At 41.8% G+C, this 15,009-nt stretch overlaps 1 protein-coding gene across 1 annotated transcript in view; it reads right to left on the bottom strand.

The window, feature by feature from the left end:
• Nucleotides 1–15,009, bottom strand: part of MAN2A1 (mannosidase alpha class 2A member 1) — a 206,212-nt gene that overhangs the window by 24,435 nt on the left and 166,768 nt on the right. The window contains exon 16 of the mRNA XM_040343232.1: nucleotides 5,508–5,619. Coding sequence (XP_040199166.1) covers nucleotides 5,508–5,619 — 112 coding nt within the window. The remainder of the gene's footprint in view (nucleotides 1–5,507; nucleotides 5,620–15,009) is intronic.

The raw sequence follows: 15,009 nt of genomic DNA, 5'->3' as shown, positions 1-15,009 counted from the left end.
CTTCCCCCTCTACTTACCTGTGGAGATGTCCAATAATTAAAAATCTCATGTGATAGTTATACAACAGTGATCAATATGTCATTGTTGTGACCTTTATATTTCTTGCATGTTTCTTTGTAATAAACTTATTTTTTTTATAATTAATTTTCCGCCTTATGTTTGGGTACGGAGATAGTCCTAACCATCACTGGCGATCAAGGACACCAATTGGAGTAGCCCTTGACTAATCTTCTCCCCCCTTTTCCAATAATTGATTATAGGGCGATGGTACCCACCCATACACATGTTGCCATTATATCAAGGCAATCCCTTCCAATCTCCTGAGATAGTGGTTGAATTTTAGAGCCCCATTTGAAAAGCTAACACTGTGAAGTTAATACACTCCAAACATACCCCCGTTAACACAGTAATGGTCAGAGATACAGTGTGACCCTGTCTTCCCTGTTCATGACATTTGACTGTATACAGAATCCAAACTTTGCCCATCATGGTGAGTATACACCCAAGGTTTTTTTTAGAGACTGGATCCCTTAACTGAACATGTATAACACCCTGCAGCTAACTCAATGAGTTGCACGAAGTGCCAAGGTGAGTGCCTCACACAGGATTCAGTGTCCAAAGCAAACATTAGAGGTAGTCCTCACAGTCTGGTGTCTGTGTACAGCTACAAAGGTTTTACCAAGCTTGCACTAATCAAGATACAAATCTTCTGTGGAACCCATTAGAACACAGTGAAGTTAAAGAATTATTAAAGTGGAACAAGTTTCACTGTCGAATCTGCGAGCAGGCAGGCTCTTTATTGGCGAAGAGAAGCGTAATGTCTCTTCTGCAATAAAATAAAGCCTACCTTTAGTAGAGGTTGTATTACTTCCAGGAATGGGGAGTGCAGCCTTCTAAAGTATAATGTGAATATAAAACCAATGGAATCGGGGAGGGGGAGCTATGTAAAAAATAAAAATAAAAATAAACAAAATAAAAATGTTGCCAGCAGGTTTGCACCAGCGGCAGTAAATAGCCAGTAACTAAAATTCACTTCTGATAAAATGGAGTTTGGACTTCCGGCCGGAAGTTCCAGTAGTCAGGGAATTACCAGTAGTCAATATGGCCGATGTGGTGCTTCCTGTTGTAGATAATAGGATAACAAGTAGCACAGGGAGGTAAAAAAAACACTGACGAGCACCAATGAGGCAGCTTCCTGACGACGCATTAAGTTGCAAAATGCATAGAGGCTGCGGAACCATTGCCAGCTCGTCATGTCCAGTCTGAGTATAACGAGGCTGGGAACGCAGGCGACAAAGTGAGGCATCACACGTGCGGACCAGGACATACTCGTACATTTGTATATTCCCATTTACAGCTGGATTAGCTCAGTGCCGGCTCCCAGGCACTTTTACATGTGACAGTTTTGGTGTCTTGCCCGGCGTCCTTGTCCGGTCCGGCGTCCGTCTGTGGCCTCGGTGGTGTCCTCCCGGCTTCTCCCGCGCTGTCTCCGAGTCGAATCCCGGCTTCCCGCGCTCAGTTTGAAGCCTCCGCCGACATATACCGAGCGCAGTACACTCAGGTATATTCTGCCACGCTCGGCTTCTCACGCATAAACGTCACAGAGCGTGACCACGAGCAAAGCCGAGCCTGGCCGAATATACCCGAGTGTACTGCGCTCGGTATATGTCGGCGGAGGCTTCAAACTGAGCGCGGGAAGCGGATATCGCGCACCCATGATATTCCCCTTATTTTAAGGGGGAAAAAGTGTATACGCCGATAAATACGGTATATATGTTTTAATCATAATAAATTCTTAGATATACTACACCATGATAGTCTTTTATATGTTACATGAGTGGATATAGAACGAGACTACAGCCAAAGCATTGGGAGTGATTGAGGGAGTGGTTATCCATATGAACCAAAGGCAGATTTCTGGGTCTATCTGGTGAGTGGCCATTTTATCCGGTGACGGTGTAGGCACTATTGGCGGTGAAGGTGGAAACATAGCTGGGCATCACTGCAAGAAATTATCTATTAAGGACTTTCTTAGCACATATACATATATATTTTTGTATTTTATTTTATATATTTCTTTGTATAAAATACATTTTTCTTGCTTTCTTGGGGCACATTCAAGCTGTGGATTGTAACAGTAGCATATTTGAAATCTTTTTGGATTTATTTCAAATTTTTTTGATGGATTGAGAAATTCATATGTTATAGTTTGGCACAGGGCACTGTATTGGTATTTATTGCACACTATTTGTTGATTGTTTGCACATTAATTAATAATCATAGACACATGTACATACTTTTTGTTTTTTGAGTAACAAGTTCACAGGATCAGTCGTGGTAAAATGTTTATATAAGTTAGCGCAATACACTTCACAAATCTACCTGCCTGCATGCTGTCTTTTTACATAAGCAGCTCAGCTAACATTGCTTGCACAGTCACTGTCCCACAGCGACATCATACCACGCTGGCCTATGAAGATGGCCAAAAACTGACACACAGCAGGAGATGTAGACGCTGGCAAGGGACCGTTGAAGCAATGGTAAATTTCACTCCCCTTTAAGGAAAAAAAAAAAAATCAGTAAAGTGATTTCTTTGGGAAGGCAAACCGGTCCATTACCTACAGAACTAGCACAAAACAAAGGACTCACTAAGTGGGGTAGGGTAAAAGGGGAGGCATCTCTTCAAAAGCTTTCCAGTGTCTAATCACCTAAAAGGTATAAGCCTATAACCTATGGTGTATGCATAAGATGCCTGTGCCCTGGATAGCATACACGTTCCAGTGTAAAGAATGTTAAAGGGGTTTTCCACCCATTTTTTACGTTTATTAAAAGTCAGCAGCTACAAAAAGTGTAGCTGCTGGCTTTTAATAAACTGACACTTACCTGCTCCAGCGTTCCAGCGACGCGCCGGCCGGGGGTCCGCTCCTCTCCCCCCCTCCCCGGCCGGCATCTATTTTGTCACTGTGGGCATCCGGCCGTGACAGCTTTCGGCTTCACGGCCAGGCACCCACTGCGCATGCGCGAGCGGCGCGGCCCGGCGCTGTTTGATTGGACAGGCGATCGCCTAGGACCTGACGTGTCCTAGGCGATCGCCTACAGGGAGGGGCTGCCAAAAGGCGATTAGGCTTAATCGCCTTTGCAGCCCCTCGGCGGAAGGAGGAAGTGGGACAGGAAGTCCCCTTCTCCTGAAGCCCCCACTCCCCCCCCCCAAAAAATTACATGCCAAATGTGGCATGTAAGGGGGAGAGGAGTAGGTCAAGAGGAAGTTCCATTTTTGGGTGGAACTCCTCTTTAAGACTATGGTTTTTCTTGGTTCTTTCAGGTGCCATTAAAAAACAGAAAGCATGTTTTTTTTTTTTGTTATTAGTTTCCCTTCAATTAACCACTTAAGCCCCGGACCATTTTGTTGCTAAATGCCCAGGTCAGGTTTTGCGATTCGGCACTGCGTCGCTTTAACAGACAATTGCGCAGTCGTGCGATGTGGCTCCCAAACAAAATTGGCGTCCTTTTTTCCCCACAAATAGAGCTTTCTTTTGGTGGTATTTGATCACCTCTGCGGTTTTTATTTTTTGCGCTATAAACAAAAATAGAGCGAAAATTTTGAAAAAAAATCAATATTTTTTACTTTTTGCTGTAATAAATATCCCCCAAAAACATATATAAAAATTTTTTTTCCTCAGTTTAGGCCGATACGTATTCTTCTACCTATTTTTGGTAAAAAAAAATTGCAATAAGCGTTTATCGATTGGTTTGCGCAAAATTTATAGCGTTTACACAATAGGGCATAGTTTTATTGCATTTTTATAAAAAACTATTTTTTTTACTACTAATGGCGGCGATCAGCGATTTTTTTCGTGACTACGACATTATGGCGGACACTTCGGACAATTTTGACACATTTTTGGGACCATTGTCATTTTCACAGCAAAAAATGCATTTAAATTGCGTATTGTAACGAACACACGTTACTTAATCATAGATCCTATGATTAAGTAACGTGTGTTCGTTACGATACGCGTGAGGAAGAGGAGGATTGCTGGTGACTTTATCCGCTCGCGGCCGCAGAGCGGAGACCCGATCGTACTACACGCTGTTTATACAGCTCTGTCTATAAGTGTTTTAACTGTTTTTACTCATTAAATTGTGAATGGTCTTACGCTATGGAAGCCTCCTTGTGTTCTTTTTGAGTGCCATTGCTGGGATCAGGTCTCTGTTTATGCAGTGTAAGAACGGCAGGTTGGCTGTGGTACATCCTTCATTTACATGTTATAAGGCTTACATACAAGCCGCTTCAAGGTAAGGGGCTTGTATTAACTATTTCCATCTTCACTACTGCACTGTGGAAAGGTTTGGAGTCTGTCATTTTGGAAGCACGTTTTTTACTTTGCACTGAAGCACTCATCATGGAATCTTAATAGAAGTGAAGCACTTTATATTCATTTATTCTTTGTTTGATATTGCGTCCTTGACTATTGGATTGGATTGTTTTTCATTTTCACGTTATTGCACTGGACACGTTTCTATATATTATATATATATATATATATATATATATATATATATTTTATATTGACATTTCTTGATATTTTTTTATTTCTTGGTGAATTATATGGGACATTTTTCACTGCAGTCATTTATGGATTGAATTTTTTTCACTTTTATGCATGGATTGGAATTTTATTATTTATATTTATTCCACTTTTTGATGTTTTTTTCACTTTTATGGATATTATTCATTTATTGCACTATGCACTTTGGATTGGTTTGAGTTTATTTGCACTATATAGGTTATATGTTTATAAAGATAGCTACTGCTTGTTAATTTTATCTGAACGATTCCAGATCACTCGCTATTAATATTGTGCGGGTCATTGGCACATTTGTCTTTTTTATCATCATTTATCCACTCTTATTACTCTCCACATTACTCAGTTAATGTTGGGTGGGTATTTGATTTTATTCAGAGTGGAACACATTTTACACAGGAACCAGTGGAGCACATTTTCCTGACAACTTATTCACATTATGGAAATCATTATTGGTATTTAGTTTTAATTAGATCCTGTTGCAAGCACCATTACACCCCCCCTTGTCATTAATTGCTTTAAGTGTGTGAACACTATTAGTCGTGGCAGCTGCATTATTAGTTTGATTTTCTTATTTTAGCTTTGTTGTGCCCTTGTTTAGGTTGGTTTTGCGCATTAGCTCCCCCCCGTTTTTATACTCGATCGATGCAGCCGCCGCAGTGAAGCACCAGAAGTTAAAGCCCGTTTGTAATACATTCAAAACAAGAAAAACATCCACCCTTAATTGGAGTTTCTCTTTTGTGTATAATGGACATGCATGTATTATTTATACAAAATTACATTACTACTTTAATGTTCATTATCACACAGCTGGTCTTTCCTCGAATTTCAGTGCAAAGAATTAAAAGTAGCTGATAACACTAGTAATATGTTCAGGTACTGAGATTTGAAATAAAACACATAGCTAGAACACATGCTCACCCTGAACGTTGTAAAGTCGTACTGTGTGCGTTATGTGGTTGAAGAAACAAACAACTTCACTGAAAACACTTCCATGAATGACTCTTATAATTGGTGGGTCAGAAACATACGGCTGAAAGAGAATTGAAAAAATAAATTAAAAAAATCTATAAACTTTGGTTGCATTTATCAACACACATACATTATATATATTTCCCAGACACACATGAAAAGTCCTGCTGTAGCTTATTTACTACACCCTTCTTTTTAACGACGCAACTATAAAAAAGTCTATGATGTATTTTAAGTACATATTTTTAGTTTTCTTCTTAGGGCAATCTGTCAAACTTGGTAACTTACATTTTTCCGTAATGACCTGCTAAAAAACAGAAGAAAGGGTGGCCCCAACCCAGCCAACTACTGTCCTCCCTGGTCAAGGCATTCATCTTTTTTTTTTTTATTCACACAAACTGACATTCTCACGAGCAGAATGCTCCTGTTCATGAACCTAATCATGTGGCCTATTCCACGGCATGGGGAGGTCAAACAGTATGCATCTACAACCTATGTTATAGAACCATAAGTTGCCTAGGCAATATAGAGACTGTATTGTTTTCATTTTGTTCAAGGAGGCAGACAGACTTGCACTGAGATAAGAAACATAGTAAAGGTGACCATTTGCAGCAGAGAAGTGAAGTTTAATCAGAGCAATTCTATCCAGACTGGAAAATAATCTCATGTGCACCTGCACACATTGACACCAAAACATTGCAGGGTGACAGTGATGAGGTGGTTTAGAAAACCTGTACAGATCAGTGTTTGCCCCCGAAATAAGCAGCTGTCGCAAGTTTGTGCATATGTATGCCTCTTTCTTGGCCCAAGTAATAAAAAGAAATGCTCAGGCAACTAAATCCATTGCAATACACCTATTAATTACTATAACAGTATAGAGAGTGCAAAAAAAAAACGAATGCATCTAGAAATGTTGCCTGCAGATTTCTTCAGATACATAACACACAGTATGTCACAAATCGAGGACACCTCTCACATTTGTGTAAATATTTTATTATATCTTTTCATGTGACAAAACTGAAGAAATCACACTTTGCTACAATTTAAAGTAGTGATGGTGCAGCTTGAATAACAGTGTAAATTTGCTGTCCCCTCAAAATAACTACAGCCATTAATGTCTAAAGCACTGGCAACAAAAAGTGAGTACACCCTAAAGTGAAAATGTTCAAATTGGGCCCAAAGTGTCAATATTGTGTGGCCACCATTTTCCAGCACTGCCTTAACCCCTCTTGGGCATGGAGTTCACCAGAGCTTCACAGGATGCCACCGAGTCCTCTTCCACTCCTCCATGACAACATCACAGTGGTCATCTTGGAGCTGTGTTTGGGGTTATGTGATGTTGGAATACTGACCTGCGACCTAGTCTCCGAAGGGAGGGGGATCATGTTCTGCTTCAGTATGTCACAGTATATGTTAGCATTCATGGTTTCCTTAATCACTTAAGGACTGCCTAACGCAGAATGGCAAGGCAGGGCATAGGCACGTACCTGTATGTCGCCTTTAAGAGCCTAGCCATGGGTCGCGCGCCGGCGAGGTTGCGACCCGGTCCGAAGCTCCGTGACCGCAGAACCCAATCGCCGCCGGTGTCCCACGATCGGGTCACAGGAGCTGAAGAATGGGGAGAGGTGTGTGTAAACACACCTTCCCCGTTCTTCTCTGTGGCAGTGTCACTGATCGTCTGCTCCCTGTTATAGGGAACGACGATCAGTGACATCACACCTACAGCCACGCCTCCCTACAGTAAGAATCACTCTTTTAGGGCACACTTAACCCCTTAGCTCCCCCTAGTGGTTAACCCCTTCACTGCCATTGTCATTTTCACAGTAATCAGTGCATTTTTATAGCACTTTTCGCTGTGAAAACGACAATGGTCCCAAAAATGTGTCAAAAGTGTCCGATGTCTCCGCCATAATGTCGGCACCATTACTAGTAAAAAAAAAATATATATATATATTAATAAAAATGCCATAAAACTACCCCCTATTTTGTAAACGCTATAACTTTTGTGCAAACCAAACGCTTATTGCAATTTTTTTACCAAAAATAAGTAGAAGAATCAGCCTAAACTGAGGAAAACATTTTTTTATATATTTTTGGGGGATATTTATTATAGCAAAAAGTAAAAAATTGTTTTTTTTTGAAAATTGTCACTCTATTTTTCTTTATAGCGCAAAAAATAAAAACCGCAGAGGTGATTAAATACCACCAAAAGAAAGCTCTATTTCTGCGAAAAAAAGGACGCCAAATTTTGTTTGGGAGCCACGTCTCACGACCACGCAATTTTCAGTTAAAGCGACGCAGTGCGGAATTGCAAAAAGGGGCAATGTCCTTAACCACTTGCCGACCGCGCCATAGCAAAAATACTGCTACAGCGCGGTCGAGTTACTGTGACAGGACGTCCCTGGGACGTCCTCGTGCACTTCCGCGTTTGCGCGTCCCCTGGGGCGCGCTCGCGGAAGTGTCCGTGCTCGCCGGGTCTAGAAGACCCGGCGCATCACGGATCACGGTAAATTGCCGCGAATCGCGGCTGTTTACCACGTGATCGCTCCGTCAAATGACGGAGCGATCACTTGTAAACAAACCGGCGTCATTTGATGACGCCGGTTCCTCCCTCTCCTCTCTGTACCGTTCGGTACAGTGCGAGAGGAGAGGAGGGGGGGGAGCGCGGGGTGTCAGCAGTGCTGTGGCTGGATCTGTGACAACTGCAGTCACAGATCCAGCCATCCCTCCCAGCTCAGCAATACTCTGCCATACCCCCCATACTTACTCTGCCATACCCCCCATACTTACTCTGCCATACCCCCCCATACTTACTCTGCCATACCCCCCCATACTTACTCTGCCATACCCCCCCATACATACTCTGCCATACCCCCCCATACATACTCTGCCATACCCCCCCATACATACTCTGCCATACCCCCCCATACATACTCTGCCATACCCCCCCATACATACTCTGCCATACCCCCCCGATACTCTGCCATACCCCCCCGATACTCTGCCATACCCCCCCGATACTCTGCCATACCCCCCCGATACTCTGCCATACCCCCCCGATACTCTGCCATACCCCCCCGATACTCTGCCATACCCCCCCCCATACATACTCTGCCATACCCCCCCATACATACTCTGCCATACCCCCCCATACTCTGCCATACCCCCCCGATACTCTGCAATACCCCAATACTCTGCAATACCCCAATACTCTGCAATACCCCAATACTCTGCAATACCCCAATACTCTGCAATACCCCAATACTCTGCAATACCCCAATACTCTGCAATACCCCAATACTCTGCAATACCCCAATACTCTGCAATACCCCAATACTCTGCAATACCCCAATACTCTGCAATACCCCAATACTCTGCAATACCCCAATACTCTGCAATACCCCAATACTCTGCAATACCCCAATACTCTGCAATACCCCAATACTCTGCAATACCCCAATACTCTGCAATACCCCAATACTCCGCAATACCCCAATACTCCGCAATACCCCAATACTCCGCAATACCCCAATACTCCGCATATATAATGTTTTGGGGTTCTATGTAATTTTCTAGCAAATAAATTGTGATTTTTCCATGTAGGAGAGAAATGTCAGAATTGGCCTGGGTGTTCCAGAACGCCTGTTGGCGCTCCCTGCATGTTGGGCCTCTGTATGTGGCCACGCCGTGTAAAAGTTGCACACATGGGGTATCGCCATACTCGGGAGGAATAGCAGAATGTGTTTTGGGGTGTTATTCGTGGTATGCATATGCTGTGTGTGAGAAATAACCTGCGAATATGACAGAAACAAGTTTTTTTTTTATTTTTTTACAGAATTTTCGGTCGTTTTTCTTTTATAGCGCAAAAAATAAAAAACCCAGAGGTGATCTAATACCACCAAAAGAAAGCTCTATTTGTGTGAAAAAAAGGACAACAATTTCAAATGGGTACAATGTTGTATGACGGAGTAATTGTCATTCAAATTGTGAGAGCACCGAAAGCTGAAAATTGGTCTGGTCAGGAAGGGGGTTTAAGTGCCCAGTGGTCAAGAGGTTAACCTGCATAATGGTCCGGGTCTAAAGTGGTTAATGATCTGAGGCTCCCCAGTGCCGGTAGCACTCATGCAGCCGCAGACCATGACACTCCCACCACCATGCTTGACTGCAGGCAAGACATACTTGTCTTCATACTCCTCACCTGGTTGCAGCCACACACGCTTGACACCATCAGAACCAAATAAGTTTATATTGGTCTCAGACCACAGGACATTGCTCCAGTAATTCATGTTCTTAGTCTGCTTGTCTTCAGCAAACTGTTTGCAGGCTTTCTTGTGCATCATCTTTAGATGATGCAGACCAATTTGCAGTGTGCTGTGTATGGTCTGAGCACTGACAGGCTGACCCCCCACACCTTCAACCTCTGCACCAATGCTGGCAGTACTCCCACGTCTATTTCCCCAAAAACAATCTCTGGATAGGACGCTTAGCACGTGAACTCAACTTCTTTGGTCGACCATGGCAAGGCCTGTTCTGAGTGGAACCTGTCCTGTTAAACTGCTGTATGGTCTTGGCCACCGTGCCGCAGCTCAGTTTCAGGGTCTTGGCAATCTTCTTATAGCCTAGGCCATCTTTATGTAGAGGAATAATTATTTTTTTTAGATCTTCAGTGTTCTTTGCCATTTCGAATTTCCAGAGACCAGTAAGAGTGAGAGCAATAACACCAAATTGAAACACACTTGAGACCTTGTAACATTAACGAGTCACATGACACCGGAGAGGAAAAATGGGTAATTAGGCCCAATTTGAAATGTTTTACTTAGGGGGTATACTTACTTTTGTTGCCAGCGTTTTAGACATCAATGGCTGCGTTTTGAGTTATTTTGAGGGGACAGCAAATTTACACTGTCATACAAGATGTACACTCACTTATTTACATTGTGGCAAAGTGTAATTCCTTCAGTGTTGTCACATGAAAAGTTTTAATAAAATATTTACAACAATGTGAGGGGGGTGCACCCTTACTTTTGTGAGATTTTAGTATATATATATATATATATATATATATATATATATATATATATATATATATATATATATATTTTTTTTTTTTTTTTTTTCATTCATATTCAAGAAAATGTTTTGGACACAGAATTCTTAACCAGGTGGGTTGAGGGGCTCCAGGGGGTTTGCTTAATGCAGAGGTAACTATCTTTTCAGTTTCCTCTGTGTTTTCTAAAGTCCATATTGGGACCTGGAGCCTGGAGATTTCAAAATGATCCGGGTGGGAGGAAATCTCCAATCCTATGTCCAGGTATTCAGAACAACCAGCACACTAACTGGTCAGGCGTGTGCTGGGCCTTTAGTAATGACCTGACCATGGTTCTGGGCTCCACCCCAGCAGACATAAGGTTATTGCACAGGAGTCAGGATGGCTCCATCTAGGAGAGAGATCAGAGTGCTCACAAAGTAGCAGCCATGCTGCAAGCACAAGCCAGGAGGACTGAATGTAGTTTATTTTGATGGAAAAGGAATGCTAAATACCCCTGTGAGGGAAACCAATGTTTTGCGTTTGCTAAACTTTCATTGCACAGATTTTCAATGGGGTTCAAGTCTAAGGTCTGACTAGGCTATGCAAGGACATTTTTCTCTTTCAACCACTGTGTGAACATTTTTGCTGTGTGCCTTGGTTCATTGTCATATTGGAAGGTAAACCTTTTGACCATTGACAACATTCTGGCAGAAGGCAGCAGATTTTCCTTAGGAATGATGGTATGCATCTCCTTCCATTCTTCTACTCCTGCCCCTGCTGCAGAAAAACATCCCCATAAAAAGGCTATTACCATCATGCTTTACTGCAGGAATGGTGTTATTTGGATGGTGAGCTGTATTGGATTTCCAGACATATGGTTTGGTGTGGAGGCCAAATAATTACATTTTTGTCTCATTTGACCAAAACACCCTTTACACGTGGCTCAGAATCTTCAAGGTGTGTTTAAGGTGACTAAAATAGAATTAATCTGGCCTACCATAGACCAGAGGGCTTATCTATATTCCAATTTACTCTAAAGATGCATTTCCTTAGAGCAATGAAGAGGATTGTGAAAGCATGGCTCCCACTTCTCCCTGTTCCTCACCCCTCTCTTTTCTGCTTTTCCTTCTCTACTTTTGCTCTCCTTTTTTTATAGAACATTACCAAATCCCCCTGATGCCCATATGAATGAAAGTCAGACAGACTTTGGGTTTGTCCTGACCAATGCATTTTATCTGCTTCAAATGGTGCAAGTGCATTTGACCAGCAGTTTCCTCCTTCTGACCTATGTTTGCCCTGCTTTGAAGGGTTTTTGCAGATGCTTAGATTGCAAAACCCATTAAAAAAAGAACAGCAGCGTGTATCGTATTGAGAAGGTTTAGCCCTAGAACTAAATCTGTGGCATAAATGAATCAAGGACAAATCTGCAAAAACGCCTCTCGGATCCACACAGGTATTTTATGGAATATTCACTTTTAAAGAGAATGTGGAATGGGGAAGAGATAATTTTTTTTACAGCAACCAATTTTACAGCTTCACAGTGCAGGTGTTAAAAATCACCCTTCCCTTTCAACTAAACATTCGAAGGGGTAGGCTGACCTAATTTAAAAGCCTGCATTCAGTTGAAAATAAGGGTTAACATTATGGCAGACTACACACAACTCTAGGCAATGTTCTACATTAATGTCCTTTCCCCACTAGGAGCTGCTTTAAATAAATGCACTATGCAAGCAATCATTTCACTGTTAGCAATGTGAAGAGGAAACCCTTATTTCCATAAACTGCTGCCAAGAAAATATAATGATATGTGCAAGTTCAGATGGATTTTTTGTCCCCTTAAGCAGCCAGCACACGAAAGAAAACTAAAAACAATAGCATGCCCGGTGAGGTACACAAGGGCTTGTAACAGCACACAGAAGGAAAATGCCTGCAGAGAAAAAAAGGAGTTTCAGTAAACACTGAAGCTAGAAGACTTTCAATGCAAAAAGAAACAAAATTAAAAAAATGTTCTAACCAAAACTTTTTTTTAAATTCTATACCAAAATAATAATGATAAAAAAAAAAAAAAAAAGTAAGACTACGCGTACACACAAACGCAAGATGCTGGATATTGTACACTTACCAAAGTGTTTAGTTTTCTGTGTTGCAACCTAAGGCTGCAATAACATTGGCAGAGGTGTCCCTCGTACACAGCACATCACAGATCGGGATATGGGCTCTTTAATTGGCCCTCCCGATCATGTGATAGTTGTGTCAACCATCACACAATGTAAACAGAGGCCTGTCGGTTTTCCTCCTGAGCTTGGTGAGGTAGGGAATCACTACTGCCTGTCTTTGTGCAGCTGATAATTTTACTGTTCAGCTACACAGTCTGTCACAGTGTACCAGTGAATGAAAGAAAATATTTTTTTTAAAGCGCCCCCATCCCCCCGTGCTTACATAAATGGTGAGAACATCACACATGTGAAGTATTGCCGCGAATGTCAGAGAGACATGGCAACAATTCTAGCACCAGACCTCCTCCAACTCTAAACTGGTAACCTGTAAATGTTTTTAAAGCTTTGGTTGTGGAGAAAATGTTTAAATACTGTGGTTTGGCGCCACTCCACGTGTGCGCAATTTTAAAGTGTGATGTATTTGGTATTCATTTATATGGTGCAACACCATATTTTACCAAAAAATTGGGTATTATATTGGGTTTGTGTGCAATAAAATTAAAGTATTTCCCCCCCCAAAAAATTACCTTTGAAAATTATTGTGCGTTAATATCGTGTGATAAAAATAAACTGCTAAAAAAATATTTACCTGTTTGCAAGCATGCCTATGCCGTGTGTGAGAAATAACTGACATTTTTTGTGACAAATACAAAGAACACAACATTTAATTTCTTTATTTTCCAAATTGTGGGAAAAAAATTATAACCCCAAAAAAACTCACCTTGCTTCTTGCTAAATACATTGGACTGTCTATTTTCCAAAAAGGGGTAATTTGGGGGGTATTTGTACTGTCCTGGCATGTTAGGTCCTCAATAAATGAGATAGGCCATCAGTACATCAGGTGTGATCAATTTTTTATTGATTAGAACTAGGGTTGTCCCGATACCGATACTAGTATCGGTACCAATACTGATCATTTGCGCGAGTACTTGTACTCGCGCAAATGCTCCCGATGCTTCACCCGATACTTTTGTTTTTCTAGAGCGGGTGGAGAGGGGGCGGAAAGCAGAGCAGTCCTCAAAGAGAAAGCCAAGCCCCCCCCCCCAGCCTAGTTGATCAAAGTGCCCGGACAAGGGGGAGGGGCTATATATGACGAGGCATGGCAGGGAACACACAGCTATTCAAATGAAAGCTGTAATGTTCCCCGCGCTGATCAACTAGGTGGCGGCGGGGGGGAGGTCATGGCTGCATTTGTGGGGACACATGGCTTGCATTTTTGGGGACACATGGCTTGCATTTGTGGGGACACATGGCTTGCATTTGTGGGGACACATTTAAAAAAAATATCGGTAATCGGTATCGGCGAGTACATGAAAAAAGTATCGGTACTTGTTCTCGGTCCTAAAAAAAAGTGGTATCGGGACAACCCCAATTAGGACCATAGCTTGCAGACTATAACTTGCACACATATCAAATAATATACACTGATTGTGGGCGATTTTTACCAAAGAAATGTAACAGTATACATTTTGGACAGAATTCATGAAGAAGAGTTACTTATTTGCAAAGTTTTATAACAAACTAAGAAAAATGTGTTTAATTTTTGGTATTTTTTTCCCATTTATAGCACAAAATGTAAAAACCCAGTGGTGATTAAGTACCACCAAAAGAAAGTTCTATTTGTGAGATTTTTTATTTATAAAAATCGAATACGAGTAGTGTTGCATAACCACGCAATTTTCTTTTAAAGTGTGAGAGCGTTAAAAAGTTGATAATTGGCCTGGGCAGGAGGGGGGTGAAAGCTTCCAGTATTGAGGTGGTTAAACACAGAGCTTAAAATATGCTATAACATTGATTTGTTTCTGCAAGCAAAACTCCTAAAGAAGATTTTAAGCCCAGCCTGCATGGACTTTTGGGGTTTTATTGCTGTGTCTACACTGTCCAGCAGCTGGGGCAGCCTTTCAGTGTGCCGCTGAGAGCCTGAGCCAGCCACTGCCGTCCCCTTCACAGTCTGGAGGTCCAGTGAGTGCTGGAGTGATTTACAGACACCACACTCTGCTCAGAGTGGACACTAGAATTGAGTGATCAGCGTTTTTTGATCTCTCAGTGCTTGGTGTAGAGCTGGCAGGGGACAGCAGCATCAGATCGATGCTGTAGCCATCTAGGGGAGTATAAAGGTTTATTTTATTCCCACACTTCTCTCTCTAAAAAAAAAAAAAACACAGGAATTTGAAATAAAATTGGCCTTTGCAACATCACATTACAA

The sequence above is a fragment of the Rana temporaria genome, chromosome 1, assembly GCF_905171775.1.
Source record: "Rana temporaria chromosome 1, aRanTem1.1, whole genome shotgun sequence".
Classification (NCBI taxonomy): Eukaryota; Metazoa; Chordata; class Amphibia; order Anura; family Ranidae; genus Rana; species Rana temporaria.
This window is presented reverse-complemented; position numbering and strand designations above follow the sequence as displayed.